The 21,195-nt window shown below is 39.8% G+C and overlaps 1 protein-coding gene across 25 annotated transcripts in view; it reads right to left on the bottom strand.

The window, feature by feature from the left end:
* Window positions 1-21,195, bottom strand: part of KALRN (kalirin RhoGEF kinase) — a 700,623-nt gene that overhangs the window by 246,986 nt on the left and 432,442 nt on the right. For all 25 annotated transcript variants that reach the window (XM_054480931.2, XM_054480928.2, XM_054480929.2 and 22 more), the window contains exons 24-27: window positions 20,592-20,658; window positions 19,918-20,027; window positions 7,814-7,883; window positions 5,182-5,271 (exon numbers count right to left, since the gene is read on the bottom strand). In XM_054480931.2, the coding sequence (XP_054336906.1) occupies window positions 5,182-5,271; window positions 7,814-7,883; window positions 19,918-20,027; window positions 20,592-20,658 (337 nt within the window). The remainder of the gene's footprint in view (window positions 1-5,181; window positions 5,272-7,813; window positions 7,884-19,917; window positions 20,028-20,591; window positions 20,659-21,195) is intronic.

The raw sequence follows: 21,195 nt of genomic DNA, 5'->3' as shown, positions 1-21,195 counted from the left end.
GAAAGAAGCAGGTATGTGAAACAAATAGAAATTGAGCAAAAATGGAGAAAAAGAACAGTAGAAAAGAGAGCAATAAGGTAAATAACAGAGCGGAGGGTAAGGAGAGATGAAGTAGGAGTAAAAGGAAATCAGTTCCAAAAAGGGGAGATGAGAGTACAGGGAAGGCAGAGAATGAGGCTCTGACTTCTATTCTGATGGCTCCTGAGGAGTGTTTCCCTGCCCTCAGTCTCCTTAAAATAGCACAAGGATATATCTCCTTTATTAATACCATCCTTCTCTTTAAATTTAACACATCCCAACTTAGGGTCATGACTTTATTTCTTATAAATGTTTCATTGTGATAAATAGCACCTCCTTCATTCTTCAGGTCTCCTAAGCTAGAAACCATGGAGTCAATTTTAATAATTTCTCCTCTGTTATCCCTGGTGACAAATCTTTCCTTTCCATTTCCAGGGACATCACCCTCATCACTCATTCCCAGGCTAGCGCCATGGCCTCCAACTGCTGTTTGTGCTTCTAGTCTCTCCTTTTAATCTACTCTCTATCCTACCTCCAAAATGATTTTCTATTCCCCAAAGTCTAGGGGTTATAAGGGTCAGAGAAAGGTACATTTTTGTCCCTGCCCTCAAAAAGCTTACAGTCTAGATGAGAATACTCAACGCACATGAACTACAGATCAACAAAGGACAATAGAGGAAATAGTACAGCCAATAAAAATTGAGAGATTACTGGGGTTGGAGGTGGCCAGGTGGTTAGTAGAGATAAGGCCTCAACCTCGCCTGGGGCTAAGAGGTGAGGTGGGCAGGGGGGGTGGGTTAAGTAAAAGGTTGGAGGAATGACACTCACTTACATCAAACACAAAATGTATCGGCAGAAATAATCATTGTGTGTTTAGATGATGATGAGGACCACGACTGAATGGTACAGAGGATGCGCACCCACCTTCTATAAGAAGTGAAAAATACAGTTAGATATGCAAGGTTGGGTCATTGATGGGTTTGAGTTAGAAAAGAGTTAGGATATGATGGTAAGTTTTTCAATGGTAAAGCATCACAGATCTTAAAGAGAAAAAAAAGGCGGGGCATGGTGGCTTACGCCTGTAATCCCAGCACTTTGGGAGGCTGAGGTGGGAGGATCACTTGCATCCAGTAGTTCAAGACCAGCCTGGGCAACATGGCCAGATCCCATCTCTACAAAAAATACAAAAATTAGCTGGGTATGGTGGCACATGCCTGTAGTCCCAGCTACTTGGGAGGCTGAGGTGGGAGGATTACTTGAGCCCAGGAGGTCAAGGCTGCAGTGAGCTATGATCACACCACTGCATTCAGCCTGGATGACAGAGAGAGACCCTGTCTCAAAACAAACAAACAAAAAAAACAACAAAAGAGAGAAAAATCACATGATGAAAGTAATGCTTCAGAAAGAGTAATATATACCTAATAGCAACACGGGGGTAAATCTTGGAGAAATAGAGACAGAAAGACAAGTTATGAGGCTATTGCAAAAGCCCAGGTGTGTAGATCTGAAGTTACCACATGATCCAGCAATTCAAGTTCTAGGTATATACTCAAGAGAAATAAAAAATATATATCTATGCATGAAAAACCCAAATATCCATGAATCAATAAATAGAAAAACAAAATGTAGAATATTCATGCAATGGAATATTATTTGGACATAAAAAGAAATGAAGTTCTGATGCATGAAACAACACAGATGAACTCTGAAAACATTATGCTAAGTGAAAGAAGCCAGTCACAGAAGACCATGTATTATGACTCAATTTTTATGAAATGTCCGGGCAAGGCAGATCTATCTGTAGAGACAAAAAGTAGATCATTGGTTGCTTGTGGGTTGGGGTTTGTGGTGGAGAGCTGGGGGGTGATGGCTAAAGGATATAGGGTTGCTTTGTGAGGTGATAAAAGCACCCTAAAATTGACTGTAGCGATGGTTGCACATATGTGTGAGCACACACACAAAAACACTGAATTCATACTTTAAATGGGCGAAATATGTGATATCTGAAATCATCTCTCAATAAAGCTGTTATTTTAAAATAGGTCCAGGTATGCAATGTAGGGCATGCCCTAAGCTAGAATTAGTGAGAATAAAGCACTGGGAAGAATAAAAGAAATATTTTAAAGATGGACTAGATAGGACTTGTTATGGGGCTATGAAGAAGGGTGGAGGAGAGATAATAATAATTTTAAAAATTATTCCATTGCCTATCAGAAATGATTTCTATCCCAGAAAGTAGTAATTTTGTCACCATTTGCCTCTTTCCCAGAGGTGTGTAGTTACAAGACTTGTTTGAGGATGATGGGCAAAACAGCTGCAGCTTGACTCTCTTCAGGCAACTGAACCTTGTGAGTTTATTTGGGAGCTTTGGCAAGAAAGCACAAGCAACAATGCACCTTTGACACTCTTCCCTCTCTGATGAAAAGCCCAGCTTGAGGAAGGCTGCATGTGGAGCAGAGAGGGAGGGGCCTACATCAGTCAAACCAAGCTTAGACATCACACCCATGCTGTTCTCACATTTAGGGTCAAACATTCTGGATCGGCCGTGCGTGGTGGCTCACGCCTGTAGTCCCAGCACTTTGGGAGGCCGAGGTGGGTGGATCACGAGGTCAGGAGATCAAGACCATCCTGGCTAACACAGTGAAACCCTGTCTCTACTAGAAATACAAAAAATTAGCCGGGCATGGTAGCGGGTGCCTGTAGTCCCAGCTACTCGGGAGGCTGAGGCGGGAGAATGGCATGAACCCAGGAGGCGGAGCTTGCAGTGAGCCGAGATCGCGCCACTGCACTCCAGTCTGGGCAACAGAGCGAGACTCCGTCTCAACAACAACAACAACAACAACAACAACAACAACAAAAAAAAAATCTGGAACGTGTGAATGTGTAAGCCTTTCTAGGACTTTAATTCTCTGTGTTCTCTTTATAGTAATGGATATTAGGTGACTGCCTTTATTAAGGGTTTATCTCATTTATAGAACGAGGGTCTAAAGCAGATGGTTCCTAAGTGTAGAAGTTAGGGAAACTCTTCTGATGGAATGAAAATAAGCCACAAAGATTATGCCTTTTGGAAAGTTTTGAAAGCAATCCGGAGAGTTTACTGTCTTCTGTCCCCACTTCCAGGGCAGACCTGAAGAACTCCTACTGGACTGGTTTTCTGGCTTCTATCAGTCTCTCCAACTAATGTAGAAGCTCACTAGGCACTATGTTGGAAATGGGGTATAGGGTGGGAAATTTGAGGACATATCTGACTTATCAAAGCCTAGAAATTGGCTAGAAATGGGGATGCGAGGTATGTAGTACTAAGGGAAAATACAGTCTCGTGCCAGGCACTGAGATGTGACAAATATGAATCAGGCATAAGGTCTCAAGGATCTCACAGTGGAGGGAGATGTGAGTAACAGAAAGGTGCATTGTTCACCTGCCAAAAGGCAAATCATTAGAAATGCTATAACAAAGATACAAAGTACAAAGGAAAGGATTCATGCAGGAAGCAGCATGTGACCTTTAATGGATAGGAAGAATTTTGAAGACAGAGAGAGAAGGGTGTGTGTGTTTGTGTGTCTGTGTTGTGTGGAGGGGACACAATCTATCCTAGGCAGAGAGAGTGGTGTGAGCAAAGATAGGAAGCAGAAGAGTTTGAGGCATGCTCAGAGCACAGGACATATATGTCAGAAAAGTGCTAAGTGGAAGACAGGACACAATGCATTTAAAACTTCAAAAAGACCCTTCTGGATATTGTTCATGAATAATCAACAGAAGCATCCTAAGGGAAAAAGATTCTCAATCAGAGGTAATGGTGGCAGAGGGCATTCAATATGATACCCAATAATATCAGGTGAGAGGAGTACTTTTCTTGGGGTCTTCTGTGGTACCAAATCTTACCCCAGATATTCTAGTGTGGGATACATAGAGCCATTTCCATATTAATGCTCCATTAAAAAAATCATGTGCGTTTTTCCTCATCTGGCTTCCTTCAAGTGTCATTTCTTTACTGAGCAACAAGACATTTGTAGGATCATTTCTGTTGAGGCAGTGCCAGGCTAGAAAGATGCTCAAGGAAGGTTTCTTTTGCACACTTGAGTACAAGAACCATGTTTAAATGTCTTTATATTCTCCACGGGGCCTAGCCCACTATCTTGCATACAGTAGACATCCAAATATTTATGAAAAAAATGAAAACAGGTAGGCAGATAGACAGATAACCTTTAAAAAGGGCTGAGTTTCTAGTTTCTGTCACTTCTGATATGACTGCCAAAATGGCCATCACTGCTATAGTCTGCCTCTCACTAAACTTTCTTTTTCCCCAATTTCATCTTTCCCTCTTATTCATCCTTTGAATCCTGCAGGGACCCCTTTGATTTTGCTTACTGTAAAGCCAATAGGTCACTCTCTTTGGGAACCAGCACTAAACAGATCCCACCATTCGCCAACAGGATTGTGTCATCATTCCAAACCAAAAGATCTGACAAGGCACATCAGCCTCACTCTTCTCCTGACTTCTATTATAGCAGAGGTGTTCAGCCCTGGCTGCACATCACTCTCACCAGAAACTTTAAAATATCCCAATGGTCAGGCCACAGTCAGGCCAATCATAGCAGAACCTCAGGCATGGGATTCAGGTATCAGGTTGTTTTTTCAAAGCTCCCCAGGTGATTCCAATGTGTAGCCAAAGTTGAAACAATTGCATTAGAGAAGTGATTCTCAAACTTGAGTGGACTTCATTACCCAGAGGCCTCCTTAAAAAACTCAGGTTGTTGGGCTCCCCCTGAGAGATTCTGATTTAATAGACGTGGACTGAGGTCCAAGGATCACACTTTTGGAAACACTACATTTGTGAGAGCTGTATATGAAGCAGAAGTGAAATATATTAATCAACAACTGCATCATAGTGAGCCTCCTCTAAACATGTGCTTTATGACTTCCTAGGTTTGGTGTGGAGGCATGGAGACAAATTTGCCTCGTCCAAAATCACATTGGTCAAGATAGGATGAAATAAAACAAAATACAGACATATACTGTTTTTGCTTTTTTTCCATGCTTAAGGTTTAGAGTGGTCAGTAAAGAAAAATTAGGAAAAAAGGATAGCTAAACATCCATTGTGCAAAGCAGAGAAGCATTTACACCTGCTCATCAGCTGCTCAAGAATGGAAAACCACAGCTTACATCAAAGAAGGTGCCCGCATGCTCCAGGATAAGCTGGTTGGAATCAGGCTTGTTTTTACAGTAGGTGACATACATCTGAAATTTGTCTGCCTAAAAAGAACAAAGATAATAATAGATAAGCATTCATTAGTTGTTCCCTTCTGTCCAGCATGCTGAAGGACCCAGCAAGGGCTGTACAGTTAAAACCCTCAGATGCCAGTGTCTAGATTTTCTATGGCAAATGTTCTATGCTCATCCAGCCCCCTTGGTCCCCTAACAGACATTGGGATGTCTTTCTCCTGTCAGCATGTGGAGAAAGCTTCTGAAACTGAGCTCCTTTTAATAATAGTTTGTGCTAGAAAGAATCAGAAAAAGCAACATATATATCCTGATATATTCTGAAGTTGGACAGAACTTATTTACAGATTTTACTCTTTTTTGGATTATCTACAATTGTGCTCCCCATCTTGAAAAAGGACAGCATTTGCTCTGAATACAAAAACAAATAATGAAGATAAAGTATTGTCTCAGAGGTATATCTGCTTGTACTTTAAATGTCTCCACTGGAGAAAGGTGGAGGGGCATGGCAAGCAACTATGCCATCCCCAACTTCCCAGAGCAATGACAGGGAAAAAGAAAGCAGAGTGACCCCCTGGGGCAGAGGCTAAACAATGGTTCCTAACCAGATTGTTACTTCAAGCCAAGAACCTCATGGCTGGGTGAAAATTCAAGACTCTGAAGACTCTCTGGGTTAGTGTTACTGGGAAAGGTAAGTGTATTTTGGCCACCAAATACTTCTCTTATTTGGTGAAATGCTACCCATCTCAGTGCCTTTGGAACTTTGTGTTGGCATCCTCTTCTGAGACAGCAGCCCAAATATGTGTTTATTACAGCAGGTTTTGTTTATGCTAGCATTGTTCTAAGAGCTTTACATGTATTAACTCATTTGGTCCTCATGAGACCTCTATACAGTGAGTTCTGTTATTATCCCCAGTTTGCAGATGAGAAAACTGTGGCACAGATTGGTTAAGTGACTTTGAATTCCCACAGGGCTCTGCTACCTGCTAACTGTGGGAATTCAAAGTCACTTAACTAAGCAGAGTATCTGACTTTAGGCTTCTTGGTCTTGACCACTGCATTTCAGTACATTACAAACAACTTCTTCTGCCCTTCATTTCTGCATTACACTCATATATTAAGATTATGAGACTTAAGAAAGTCACCTTGGGATAATTCTTGGCAAAAAGTGAATATTTTATCCAATCAAAAAATTTTCTGAAACCAGTTTTTGGGACTATGTACTACCTAGGAGGTTATTCATCATCCCTAGGAGATGATGATAAATCATTCTCATGACTGATTGTAAAGGGAATCCACAAATTTCATGAAAGAAGATGCAAAAAAAAAAAAACCCTTTACTTAATGGTCAATCTTGTCATTCTCTATGTTGGCTGTGCAAGGGATCATAAATTATTTATCAGGATTAATATGAGCTTTGCATTGGCTCATCTATTTAGAGGTAGAAAATGTATTAGAACAAAATAAGACGGTAGCTAAGACTTTCTGAAGAAACGAGTGCTTGGAAGCAAATATTAAGATTTCATGAAAAAAAGCTTGTCTGAGAATCAGGTCTTGAGTTGTGGGACTGGCTGTGATATTTATTACATGTCAATGAACTAGTCAACCTCCTATCTTATCTGAAATTTTCCCATCTTTAAAATCTAAAACATAAACATAGTGCTGTCTACCACATAGTGCTGTTGAGAACATAAACTCTTTGAATCATGAAGACACTTTGAAAGGCAATTAGCCCCTTATGGGTGGAAGTTATTATCAGGTAATTATTAAATAGTAGAATGCTTGACCCTGGGGGAGGATTTCCATGTTTGCACTCAGTGTCCTAAGTGGACTTCCCTGGAGATGTTTGCATTCATATATTGTACATGAGCCTCAGTTCAGAATAATGCAGAGTAGAGAGCCAATGAAGACTAATGTTTCAGTTTATATAATTAGAACCTGGTATATTCAGCCCCTTTACTTGGCCCATGATAATAGCATGAAGGAGGATGACCAGGCACTCATCTTGTGGGTCAGATTAGGATGAATACCCAAAAAATTTGTTTTTCTCTATTAAAGAAGAAAATGTAACCAATGGTTAGATGGAACTCAAAGGATACATGCTTGAGGAGACAGACACTCCACCCATTCTCCATAATGTGCTTATTTCACACTGCATGCCTGTATCAAAATATTTTGTCTACCCCATAAATTATATACACCTACCATGTATCCACAAAATTAAAGATAAAAAAAATTTTTTAATGGTTAGGTGGCTTCTTAAAGTTCTAATTCCCTAATCCATATCCTGTAATAATAGCTAATGAACTGAGCTGATGCATTTCCTCTGCCAGGGGTGGTAATCTTGTTCCACTCTTCCAACCTCACAATTTTAGAAAGTTCTTAGACAGCTTAAGATGGAGCTTAATCTTGATGTCTAAGAACTTTTCCCAACGCTTCTCTTAGACCTACTCATGGTCCCTCTCAGTAGCCCCTGGTCCTGTGTGAGACTGGCAGTGACCCCAGTCCTTAGGTCAGGCACTGAAGAGTAGTGCCATGCGTATGGGCAGTGGGAGAAGGATTTCAGGTTGGTTACCCAGGTAACAAAGCAGTGTCCCACATCCTCAGGCAGTTGCTCGTACTTCTCCAGCTCTTTGAGGAAGATGCTGCAAGAGGAGAAAAAGACTGAATCAGATACCTCTGTGCAGCTGACCCCCCACAGGATTGCATAGAGGCCAGCACAACCATAACTTCTCAATTATTTATACATGGCTTCTCTACTGTCTAAGTGATAGATGGTGAGGTGCAGTTTTTAATGTTGGAACTAATTTCATTAAAATGTATGTTAATTGATTAATTAGTGCTACTTAAAATAATATTATTTCTCTCGGGGTGAACACTTCTAGAAGTGAAAATAAATAATAAAATATTTTATTTGTGTTGGACTTTTTATCAGCAAGTAAGAATCTACTTTTTTACACAAGTAATCTAAGCACATCATAAGTATTTTAAATAATATAGATATTTCAAAGAAACAAAATAAAATATCGCTATCCCAGAGATAAAGTGAAAAAAATTCAGCCTACGCTGGCCTCTTTCTAATTTTTGGCCTCTGTCTTCCACCAGTAGCCAATTTGTACTAAAAACTATGTATTAAACAATGTTTTATAATACAGACACCATTAGGAAAGAAAATTTAACGGGTAAAAAGTCACAATATATTCCAAAGCTGAATTGAATTACAATTATTATCCGCCAGCGTGGATATCTGTGCCATGGCTCCTTTCCACGTTAATAAATAATAAAGAAATAATTACACTGACTTCAAAATAATGTATTAAATCATTGGTTTGGGTTCATAGGATATAAATTCTAACAAGCCAGCATGCATTATTAGAATGGTATTTGCTGTAAAAAACAAAATATTTTTCAAATAAAAAGTGATTATGAGGCTTTGGGGACACATACTGACAGAAGTGGAAATGCTATGATCTTTACAAGGAACAATTTGACAGTACTGATTAAATCATGAATGTGCTTATCTTTTGACTCTGAAATTTGAATTCTGTAAATTTTCCCATAGGTATTTCTACACATATAAGATGATGTATATACATGAGTATTAACTGTGACACTGTTTATACAAGCAAAAGATGGTCTGTAAAGAACAAAGCATTTAAACTATGGTACATCCACAGAAATATATACTATGCAGCTATGAAAAAAAGACATAGCTCTCTATGTTTTCATATGGAAGAGCTCTAGGAGAAGCTAAGTGGAAAAATGTACAGAAGAATATGTAGAATATGCAATTTTTTGTCTCAGTAGGAATTACATATTCTTATTTCCAACCCAAGAAACTAAGAAAAGACATTACCACAGGGAAGCAGGTGAAGGAACAGAATAGAAGACAGTGGTGGGTGATACTTCTCAATGTTTGCTTTTCTATCTAATTTTGATTTTAAAACTGTGAGAATGCATTACCTTCAAAAATTGAATTAAAAGATACACGATATAAAGTGATTCTGCATTACTCTACTACTTACCTGCACAATAGAGGGAAAAATGTTATTTGACTAACTTTACCTAGCTTCTATTGTCCACACATTTTGGCAGTATAATTAATTACAAGTGGTTATGGATTTCATATATGTGTTGTATGTGTTCCTCCTTCAGTGACATAGAATGACATTGTTTGGAGCTTAAAAATATATATGTGCAATTAAAGATGTTTGGCAAGTCCTATTTGGAAAGCCAAAATGCTAACAATAATTGATGGGATAACAGATGACTTCTTTGTCCATCTGTAATTTGATTTTTTCTACAATAAATGAGCATTGCTTTAGTAATAAGAAAAAAACCATTTAAAAAAAATCTGGGGGACTCCTAGCTGTACCCAGTGTGTTCTTACGTATGTGATTTTAGAGTATTCTGACCTGAATCAAAGAGTAATTATAATGATATTTGGGCTTCAGAAATGCAAATATGTAGTGCTCAAAGTCAATAAAGTGTCATATTTGTTGCTACCTTTGAAAGAACTACAAATGACACATTTAAACTGATATGTACTTTATATGACCATTAAAGTGCAAATTTTAAAAAGTGCTATATAATGTTATAATTGAGGATCAAATTTAGTTTAAGACCCAAAGGGAAATATACTTTTTTGTTGAGAAAAGAATCAATCTACCTCATCATCATATATATACACACACACAGGGTACACACACACACACACACACACACACACACACATACATATATACACACATACACATTTTAATTTAAAATTAAAAACAATTTTTTATAATAATAGAGACGAGGTCTTGCCATGTTGCCCAGGCTGGTCTCAAACTCCTGTGCTCAAGCAATCCTCTTGCCTTGGCCTCCCAAAGTGCTGGGATTACAGGCATGAGCCGCCGTGCCCAGCCTGGGCCCTTCCCCCTTAAAAGTAGTCAAAGAAACGGTAAAACAGCCTGGATCAGGACATTCCACACAGGATATAAAATTGTTTTATTGTTTCAGAAGTGGCAAGGATACCCATGATGACTCAGGGAGAACCATTCCTTGACTTATGACCCAAGGACAGTTGGCCTAGTCACTTTAATTTGAAGTAAACAATGATAATTATGTCTAAAGAATTGATCATTGATAGAGAGAAAGACAGTGCTGGCAATTTTATTTAAAATCTGATCAATTTCAATAGAGCAATACCCTGACTTTTGTGATAGCAGCTACCAAAAACCTATGGGAAGATGCACAACTTGAAAATCCTCAGGAAACAAAAATACTATAACCAGAATTAAATGCACAGCATATAATTTGCATGAGGAACGCCTTTCTGTAAAATAAAGGCTGTTTTTCTTTTTTTTTTTTTTTTGAGACGGAGTCTTGCTCTGTCGCCCAGGTTGGAGTGCAGTGGCGCAATCTCTGCTCACTGCAAGCTCCGCCTTCCGGGTTCACGCCATTCTCCTGCCTCAGCCTCCCGAGTAGCTGGGACTACAAGCGCCCGCCACCACGCCTGGCTAATTTTTTTGTGTTTTTCTTAGTAAAGACGGGGTTTCACCGTGTTAGCCAGGATGGTCTTGATCTCCTGACCTCGTGATCCGCCTGCCTCAGCCTCCCAAAGTGCTGGAAAATGAAGGTTTTAACAGCAGTTACCACTAGCTCGCCCATCTACCTACCCCCAGGTCTGACTTTCTTCCCCTCCCACGACTGAGCACAAGTTAAAGAATCAGCATTCACACTTGGTCACAGTTGTGAAAGGGTCTTCCAAAGCTTCATCCCCCTCATCTTTAAATAACAACTTTGCTGAGGCAGGCAGATCACCTGAGGTCAGGAGTTCAAGCCTAGCCAACATGATGAAACCCCATCTCTATTAAAAATACAAAAAATTAGCCAGGTGTGGTGGCGGGTGCCTGTAAGCCCAGCTACTCAGGAGGCTGAGGCAGGAGAATCGCTCGAACCCGGGAGGCGGAGGGTTGCAGTGAGCCGAGATCGCATCATTGCACTCCAGCCTGGGCAACAAGAGTGAAACTCTAAGTCAAATAATAATAATAACAATAATAATAATAATAAAACAACTTTGTGGGGGTGCTTGTAAGGATTTAATAAATCCACAGGTAAAAAGAACCCAACCCAGTACCTGGCACACAGTAGACACTAAATAAACAGTAGTTCTTCATGATCAGTGCTTCTCAATCTTTAATAAACTCATATTCTCTTTGATAAACACACATCTGACCCTCTTCCCCACTCCTGAAGACTTACATTTAGGGAGAACTCCCTACCAAGCCCTTGCTGAAAAATTTGCAGCAGGTTACTTTCTCCTAAACCATATCCTGGGAAAATCTTGATTGGTTATTATGTAACAATTAGATTTCAAGGTCACCTTGTTTGGGAAATGTTGGGCTAAGCTGGTTTTTTTGCTGAAGAACTTCCAAAATCCTATAATATGTTGAGTTACACTATAAACCTCTGAAGTAAATACAATATGCAGTGCTTCTCAAACTTCTTTGTGCGTGCAGCACTTTAGGGCGAGTATCAGACTTTGTCTCAAGGAACACTCTTGGAAAACTCTAGTTAGTGGTCCCACACCTGGTTGTACATTGCCTTCTGGGGTTACTATCTGAGCAAATGCATTGTTTAGAAATGCTTCCTGGGTAATTCCCACACATCCAGTCCATAGATCAGCATTTAAAGGCAACTGTCCTAGATTCCAGCATGCTTCCAGATGGCAAATCCTACATCGGCTCCATAGGATTTAATAATTTAGGGGGAGAAAGCTAAGAACATTTTTTTTAAAAAAAACCTATTCAGCTTGTGCCAGGCATACCAATTGATAAGTTTGAATAAGATACTCATTACCATCTCAATGTAAATGTTGAAAGTAAGAGGCAATATTAAACTCTGTTTTACTTCTTAATTGGAAGCTTATGAAGATGACAGATTATGTAAGTCTGATCAATATCATTCTACTTACTTCAAATAGACATAATGAATTCAAATTAAAGCAAAACAGCTCACAACTCTCTTCACAAATGATGGAACATTTCACCTTAGCTGTTCTATAGCAGCAATTTGGCCCTCACTACTCCAATAATTACATGTAATAAATTGTGAAAGAATGAGCAAAGCAAGTCGTTTGTGTGAATGTCTGGGGTTCTTTCAGAAAGGAATAAAACTTTTAAAGAAATGTCAAGATCAAGGCAATGCCATTACTCTATTAAATTGTTATAATTTAATATATTATGCAGTTACTTTATGAGGAAAATGCTTCCCTTTGGCTTTGTACACAATCCCGGGAAATGAAATTGCTGGCATTTATTAACAGAAAGCTTTCTGAGTTTTGTCATTAAATATGATAGAAACAGCACTATTTCAAAGGTACTGGACTGGTTTTGTTATTCTCTCTGAAGATGAATTTGGTCTAGAGTCTCACTGCTTCTGGGGAAGTGTATCCTTCATTGAGGGGCTCATAATCTTGTCAGCAAATAGACTTTACATCAAGGGTGCAGTCTGCATCTAAATGGAAATAGCTATTTGATGACCGTGTATGTCAACGTGCATTTGCTTGTTGGAATGCCAGAGGTGGTGATAAGGGGAAGGGGCCTGTTGTGGCAACGGGAAAAAGAGGAACAAAGTGCAGCATACATTTAAAAATTAAGTCGGAAATGGGGTGGGGAGAAAGGTGTGAGGTTCATGTATTTATAGGAAGTCCAGGACATTGCCTTCTTTTCAAAGCAAGGCTGGGTAACTGCTTTCATGCAAGTAGAGCTAGAGATTATTCTAAAGAATCCATTAATGACCAGGCAGATTCAGAGCCTAGAATATAAGAGGCTCTAGACTGTAGGGGATAAGATAGCTGGTTAGCATACTGGAGCAGGTATGAAACTAATGGAGGGTCATGTACACTCAGGGAAAGGTGCTGGATTTTTCACGTAACAGTTCCAGCACATTTTGATCACCCAGGCTGAGCCATGAGAAGCATCTGGCTCTGTCCCTTCATTTCACACTTGACACTTTAGCCCAGGTTAGGGATGAAGAGGAAAGGTCTGTAGAGCTGGATGCCCATTCAGCACATCACACTCTCAGCCTCCAACCACAAGCAGCAAAATTTACTTTGCTGCATGGCTACTGTTGAATATGATTTTGCCAATATCTTCTAACTTTGTCTAATTTGTGTGATCAGATGAATAAAGTTATTTGCATAGATATATACCAAATTTAATGTTAAAATAAAATACAAAAGATTAATCTTATGCTCAATGCTACTCATCTCCATTAAGGTGGTGTTTAGCAACCAGGCATGGATGCTAAGAAGTTAGTGTGTAAAACAAAAATTAACATTACTTTGACACATCCAAACGAAGTGTTTAGACTTTGTCTTGCTTTGGGTATTCCCCAATGTCTATAATCAGCCCTAATGTTGATAGCTTACTGAAAACACAAACAAACAACAGTAACAAGACCACAGCCACATTTGTATAGGGCTCCTCTGATGGGTTCTGCAAGTTACCTCTTCAAGTGTGCATTTGGGGACCAAAGAAAAATCACAACAGGTCTTCCCCTTCCTCTTTCCTTAACATTTGACTATTAAGAAAATGACAGCTGGATTCTTTAGCTGTGTCACTAATTTTGGTTTGGGCAGATCATAAACCTTTGTAAGTTTCAGTTTCTATAGAGCAAGGGAGAACTAGATTATCTTTAAAGATTTCTTTCGGGCTTTTATATTTGATAATTCTATGATTTTCTATAAATGAGAAACCACTAACACCAAAGGCATTTGGAGTGGGGGAAGAAGCTTAGAAAGCATAGAACATGCACATTTTAAGCAAGGGTGTGTGTGTTGGGAAGGAGTAGGAGGGGCAAAGAGCTAGGAAAAGGTAGCAGCAGCCTGGCAGGGTGGCCTTTCCCCCGGGGCCCGAACTGCACATCCCTTCTCTCACCACCTTGTGGAGCTAGCGCCTCGCTGTGCGGCCATGGATCAACCCTCTTGTGTTTCAAGGGGTTGTAAAATCAATGTATGGGTGGCAACCAGAATTTTAAAAAAGAGGAAGAAGAAATAGAACCTAACACAAAATACCATAGTGCATCACACATAAGGCAGGTGTTGTTTTTCAAAATTTAACTTCCCTGTTATATATAGCATATATGCATGCGTATATCAGGGCATAATGTATAGTCTTTTTCTTTGGTTCATGATAAAAATGGTTTGAAAAACACCACCTTGCTCATTCTCCTGCAACAGGATGGTAGCTCTGGGAAGATCTAGGTCTATATCCATCTCTTTCCCTCGCTCTCCTTCTCCTCATCCCCTCCCCTTTCCCTAGGGCCTCTTTCCCCAGGTACCTACCTACCTGCCTGACTACCTACCCTACCTACCTATCCACCCTCCCACCGTCATTGCCTCCCTCTGGCTCTCCTGCTTCCCTCCTTTTCTGTCTCTTCCTTTCTCCTTATTATCTGCCCACTTCACGGTTTTCTCACTTATCCTCTATCCACCTAGCTCTCTTTCCTCCTTTCTGTCTCTCCCTACATTTCTGACTTGCACTATCTCTGCCCACCACCTCTCCTTTCTCTTCCCTCATCTTACAGACATGGATGTGAGAAGATCCAACCTACCTGGGAGTGTGACAATGAGACCTCTCTCTGCTTCCCATGACCCAGGATGGAGCTCCACTCCCAAGCACCCTATTGCCTCTCTCAACCTCCCTGCTAGACTTCACCACTTTTCTCCCTTGCAGTGCCTTTGTTCAAACTTTATTCCATCATCAAGGAAGCCATCCCTGCTGTAAAAATACCACCCCTTATTTAAATTATATCTCAAATGCCCCCTTCTCCATGAGGCCTTTCCTACTCTCCAACTGAGGCTGTCTTCTTTGTGCTCCACTTGTGCCCACTTCCACCCTTATCGCAGACAGGTATGTCATTCTCAGAACCCAGAGGGCAGAGGATGGGTTTGATCACAGGGTACCAGCTTTATCTCCAATCTAGCACACCTTTGGCTCAAAGGAGGAACTCTGGAAAGATGACTGAAATGTGGGTGTGGTTCAGTCGCTCATTGAGGTGCCCCTCCCTAAATTCCCCAGCCTTGATTTTACCCCTGCTGCTCACCCCTCACTGCTCCTGGCTGACCCTGGCCTGGTCAGTGCCCCCAGCTCAACCTCACACGTCTCCGGTCCTGCTCCTTCGGGACAGGGAACACCAGGCTGGGAGGGCAGTGGCTGGTGGCCAAGGCCAAATCTAATAGCTTCCAGCCAAGCCTGGAGGGAGGGAGTGTGCAGAAGGGACATCCAACCTTGGTGGTTGGTCCCTAATTTGAAAATCTAGAGCTTGCTGAAAACTGATTTATTTCAGGTCATTGTTGTAGGGGTGTGGCACAAGAATGACATAGCTCTGGGAGAAATGGGTAGAAATATTCATCAACTTCTAAGATCCACATGGAAGCTATTTCACTATGAGTTAAACCAGCCAGATGTGGCAGCCACCATTGGTGGTCTAGGGAGTGAGAGAAGGGGAGAGAGTGCTGAAGTGGGAGACCAAGCCCTGGAATCTAACACCTGACTTTTAAGGAAAGGGGAGGGGTGCACAGTAGGCAAGTAACGGCTCCTCTGGGATTGTCTCCTTGTCTGTGCATGGAAAGAGTTGTACTTGATGGTTGAGAGGACCCTCTGAGCCCTGGGAGTAGAGATTTTATTAAAATGTTATTGCTCAGACTCACATATGACACTATCTCCAAAAAACCGAACAGGAAGAAGTTCAGATTTAACAGAAGGTGATGAGCATTTTAAACAAAAAGCTGTCCACACCAAAGTTGCAAATCTAATAATCAGCAAGCTGAAAACAGATTATTTTCTTGAATTACAAGTTGTATGCTAGACAAAATGGGAAGACTGCATTAACAAAATCATTACTGTCTAGGGATCTACTAATGGAATATATTCTTCTGTCTGAGTGCTTCAGGAATGCTTACAAAATGCAATCAAAATAGGTCTAAGTCTTGTGTAGATAAGTAAATTTCATGATTGTATAGTTATTTCTGTAGGAAAGAGAAGTAGTGCAAAATAGGGAGAGTGGAGGGCAAAACGAAGTATCATTCCACTTCAGTCTCCAGTTTGTGTTAAAGCCAAAGTTTGCAGGTATTAAATTCTACATATTAAATTGTTCTTTAAAGAAGTTTTGGTGCTGGGGAATTTCCCCATTCAATACCTATAAAGACAAAGGTCCTTGAGACAGACAGATCACAGACACACACACACACACACACACACACACAGAGAGAGAGAGAGAGAGAGAGAGAGAAAGAGAGAGAACTAATCCTGGTTGCAATTTTTCAAAGTGACACCATTTAGACAGATCAATACTATCTAGCTAAGATATGTATTCACCACATAACCCTTGGTCTAGGTGCTAATTTTCTAGTGACCTAGCTAATTAAGTTAGCAAGGTCGTGTCAATCTCAATCCCTTTCTCTCTCAATCTCTCAGTCTCCCAATATTCCTTCCTCCTGCTCTCCCTCCCATAGGCTTTCTCTGGATTACAGGCAGATAACCTGAGCTATGCACTAGAAATGAGAGGAGCATGTTTCTGTTAGACAGTGCTTAATTGCAACTTTGGAATAATGCAAACAATTGGGGTTAAAAAGCATCCTTTGATTTTTTTTCATATTGAGAAGTGACAATTTCAGAGAAGTATTTCTGAAGAATAAATAAGTATTAGGACAACTGTATGGTCCAGCCAGTAAGAAGCTTCCAAGAAACTCCTTCATGTAGAAATTAAGTTATTTTGCTCTTCCAGATGGTTCTTGTAGTGATGGGGAAAAAATCATACCTAATGGTTTTCTCTGTCTTGAGACTTTTACAAACAAAAGATTAAATTATGACTTGAATGATATTAGCTATAAGTCTGCAAATAGTAATTTTATTTTCAGTTTGTTCATCCATGCATTCATCTACCAAACAAATATTTACTCAATGTTTACTTATGTGCCAGGTACCTGATTATGCAGTGAAAGATGTTCTCCCCTCTAAGCTGTCCCTTAGAGTTTACAATTCCTGCATTTACTAAGTTGGCTAACTGCCATTTTATCTCTTATTTACTAGAGATTTTAGGTGTTATGTTTTCTTCATTAATCAAAATTTGTAGGACACAAGTAGAAAGCATACATTATGAGTAAAGACAGCCCACAGATCCTGTAGGAAATTAATATGAAGCTTGATTTTCTTAGATGTTTCCTTAAATTGTGGATAATTAAACCATTAATTTATTTTTGGTCAATAGCTTTCTAAATGCAGTACAGCTATTTGCCTTTCGTGCAGAACATATTCATGACTCAGGGTTACTGCCAATATTAAGTATGCTATGCTGTAACACAGTAGCTGTATTGGGCCCTATGGTGGGATATAGAATGGTTTGCACCAATACTGAGTAGCCCTTGACCAGTATGCGGTTTTTTTTGTTTTGTTTTGTTTTTGGTTCTATTGCCTATTGTTTTTGCAGTTTGTCTTCTTTAGACAGCTGCTGGTATCCCACTACTCAAGTTCTTGATTCTTATTTGCTGTTTCTAAATAGCTGTGGGCTTACAAACTATATAATCAAGAGGTAAAGTGGTTGTTAGGGAGGATAGAAAGATGCTTCTATGAAAAGACAAGAACTTAATTTTTGTGGCATCTCTTCTGGTTGTTGAGAGGCTAGTTGTTATTTTCTTTTTCTTTCTTCATAATATTCTAACTCAATAATATGTGCTGGGTAGCTGTGTTCTTGATAGTTGGACTTATTCCTCGATTTACAGCATGCGAGATTCTCTATGGTTTAATTTGATTTTTTAAAAGGATTTCTTAGAACTATATATTGTAACTGGTAGGTAGATTTTCAGCTATTTAGAAAACTACAAAACTGTTTACCATGGTTTACCAGTGATATCATGATAGCAGAATAAGAGCATGATTATGTTAGCTATTTTGTTACAAGTGGTCAATTTTGAAATGTATATTCATTCCCCTTATAAACTGATTGGCAAATGCAGGGCTCCCAGAAAGTGCGTACTGTGATCTCTAGGCTTCCGTAGTTAGTCAGTTCGCTAAGAACATGGGGAAAGTGAGACTGGTTGACTAAATCCCAGAGACCATAAGCCAGAAAAGTAAGGTAACGTGACTTACCATTTGCCAGTCCGATGTCTTCTCAGATATCCTGAGGGAGATGGGATGATACTGAGCTGGGCTCAGATGATGGAATTTGGTATCAATGGTCAAATAGTTTTATTGGGATCTTATCAATGATAAGCATGAGGACATGATATTTCTACATCTGGAAATTTCCAGACAAACCAAATGGATAGTGTTAAAATTTATGATTAAAAAAACAAAAGACTGGGAACTTTTATCACATATTCCAGAAAGTCAAATGGTTATTTTTCCCCCTAGATCATATTGCTTCAATAATCTGACAAGATTTGCATGCCATGGGAGCTACATATATTATATTCTTTTTAAACTGGTGCCATCTGATGACATACCAGGAATTAATAACCAGGAGGTGATGAGAGAGGAGTGACTTTCCACCCCTTATCTGGACCTATTACAGCCCAGGATCATTTAACACCCAATTCTTGCTTGCCTCTTGGTCATTCTTAGCATAGGGCTATTCTAGAGCTGAGATATCGAATATGGCAGCCACTTGCTGCTTGTGGTCTATCTAAATCTGAATCTATTAAAATTAAATAAAATTGAAAATTCAGTTCCTTAGTAGCACTAGCCACATTTCAAGTGTTCATTAGCCACACATATCTAGTGCTACTGTATTGGACACTGCAGATATAGAACATTTCCATCATCGCAGAAGGCTCCATGGGACAGTGCTGTTCTGGAGTCTTGCCTCAGGGTGGCTGCTACACCTGTACACATGGCCCTTCTATCTCCAGAAAACCTACACAACTCAGTAAATGCCTTGGCTAGCCTGGGATAGCACTGCTCTGCAGCAGGGTCCTGAGAGCTCTAAGACTTTATGCCAATGTTCTTCTTTGTGTCTTGAGATTCTCTCTATTTGTATTTTGGAAACACAGTTATTTCTATTGGTTGGTTATGTAACTTATCATGCCAATTTTTTTTGCTGATCCTCTGTTAACCATGGAACATGTTGTTTTGTATGGTGTGGGAAAGATTCTTAAATCAAGTTGGAAACAATGACTTGTGAAGTTTTAGGGCTCTACGATTCTACTTATTCCAACAAAACAGAGTATCGGTTGATGTCCTTCCCTCTAAATTGTCAAGAAATGTGAAATAAAATGAAGATGGAGGAAATATTTAGGTTGATAGAAAACTTCAATGGAATTCAAAACCTAAAGACCACAAGGTGGAATGGTTAGCCTCAGATGAATTCTAATGTCAGGATTTCCCACAAGATTTCATGAGAAGAAGCTACTTTTATTTCTTCAAAGCCTGGTATTCATTCTGGCTGAATAAATGAGGATGTTGAGGAGAGATGGGGAGGAGCACTGCTGAATACTTGACTTTACTCTCCACTAGGACTTTCGGACAATTATGCAGAAAGGGGAGTGAGTAAAAAAGAAGTCTGACAGCAACTGCCTTAGAAAACTGACCAGATAAGATTCACCAATCACCTTTGATCCACTTCTTGGGAACCCTGTTGTCTGGTTTTTACGGCCTAAGTGTGCACCTCTGAGACCCTCCACAAACCTACTTGTTATGGAAATCGTAGATCTCTTGGATGTTGCCAAAGATGATATGCTCTTTGTTGAGGATCCCAGGGGGGATCTCCTCCACACCACTGGTCATTTCCCACAGGTAGGTCTGTAAGACAGTAACAGTTTCATCACTGGCAAGTCTGGCATGCCATATAAAATACAGACAAAATAAACAGGCGCTCAAACTTGTGGGGCAAGACTCAAACTGTAAATGCATGCAGAGTTTAAAAAGTGACGTATTAAGTAAACATAAGAGAAAGAAATAAAACCTGAATATTTCATTATCCTGAACTTTAGCAAGAACACAAACTCCACAGTCTCTTGTTATTTATTAAATGTGTGTGGATTTTTATGGGGGTCAGGATGCAGATTTTCAGACCCAATTTAAGTTAATTGACTGAGTCATGGTTTTATTTTGAATTGAAGTACCTTATACACTTCTTGTTCCTGGGTCTAGCTCCAGTCTGAGAAAAGTTTAAACTTTCTTTTCAAAAGTACTTTAAACTCTCATGCAATTATTGTTGACTTTAGGAGAAAGATTTCCTCTTGTTGGCTTTTTAATTCATTACTCTCTGGGAGACCAACAGCACCAAATTCCAACTGAGGACTTGATGCCTGCAAGGATGTCATTTTTCCAGTATAGCTGTGAATGGATTACTGGAAGACTCACCTCTAAGCACTCATGCAAATCCCTTACATAAGCCTTCTCTGTCTGGAGTAGTTCAGCCATAATAAATCTAGAAGGAAACAAATGGGCTTTTAGTTGGTTATAGATATAATGTCTCTCCTCCTTCAAACTTCACTTCCCCACCCCAGCATGTATGACATTCTTAAACGTCCTATTTTTCTACTTCATCAACAGGTCTTTTCCTTTCTTCAAAATTCCTTCCCTTTCCTACAAGTATCTTCCTATGATACTTGTGATACTTCCTGACCATTGGCCCTGTATCCCTTTAGCAGGTTTGTGCTCAGCTAGGTCCATATTCTCTCTCCCTTTTCCACCCCAGTCCTACTATTAATACTTGTGATTCTGTGGTGATATTCATGTGAGTACAGGCATGCAGGACTGTTCATATTCTGTCTCACCAACTAGATAGCTTGAATCTCAGCTTTCCACATTTCTCTTACAGCTCCCAGAATGATGATTTCTGTTCAGTAGAGTTTGTAGATGTATACCAAAACAGTTCTTAGTACCATAATAAACCAGGTTTCAAAGCCAGGAAAAGAGGTCCAACACACCGAGATCAGGGGTTAGCAATTTTTCTATAAAGAGC

The sequence above is a fragment of the Pongo pygmaeus genome, chromosome 2 (assembly GCF_028885625.2).
Source record: "Pongo pygmaeus isolate AG05252 chromosome 2, NHGRI_mPonPyg2-v2.0_pri, whole genome shotgun sequence".
NCBI classification, from domain to species: Eukaryota; Metazoa; Chordata; class Mammalia; order Primates; family Hominidae; genus Pongo; species Pongo pygmaeus.
This window is presented reverse-complemented; position numbering and strand designations above follow the sequence as displayed.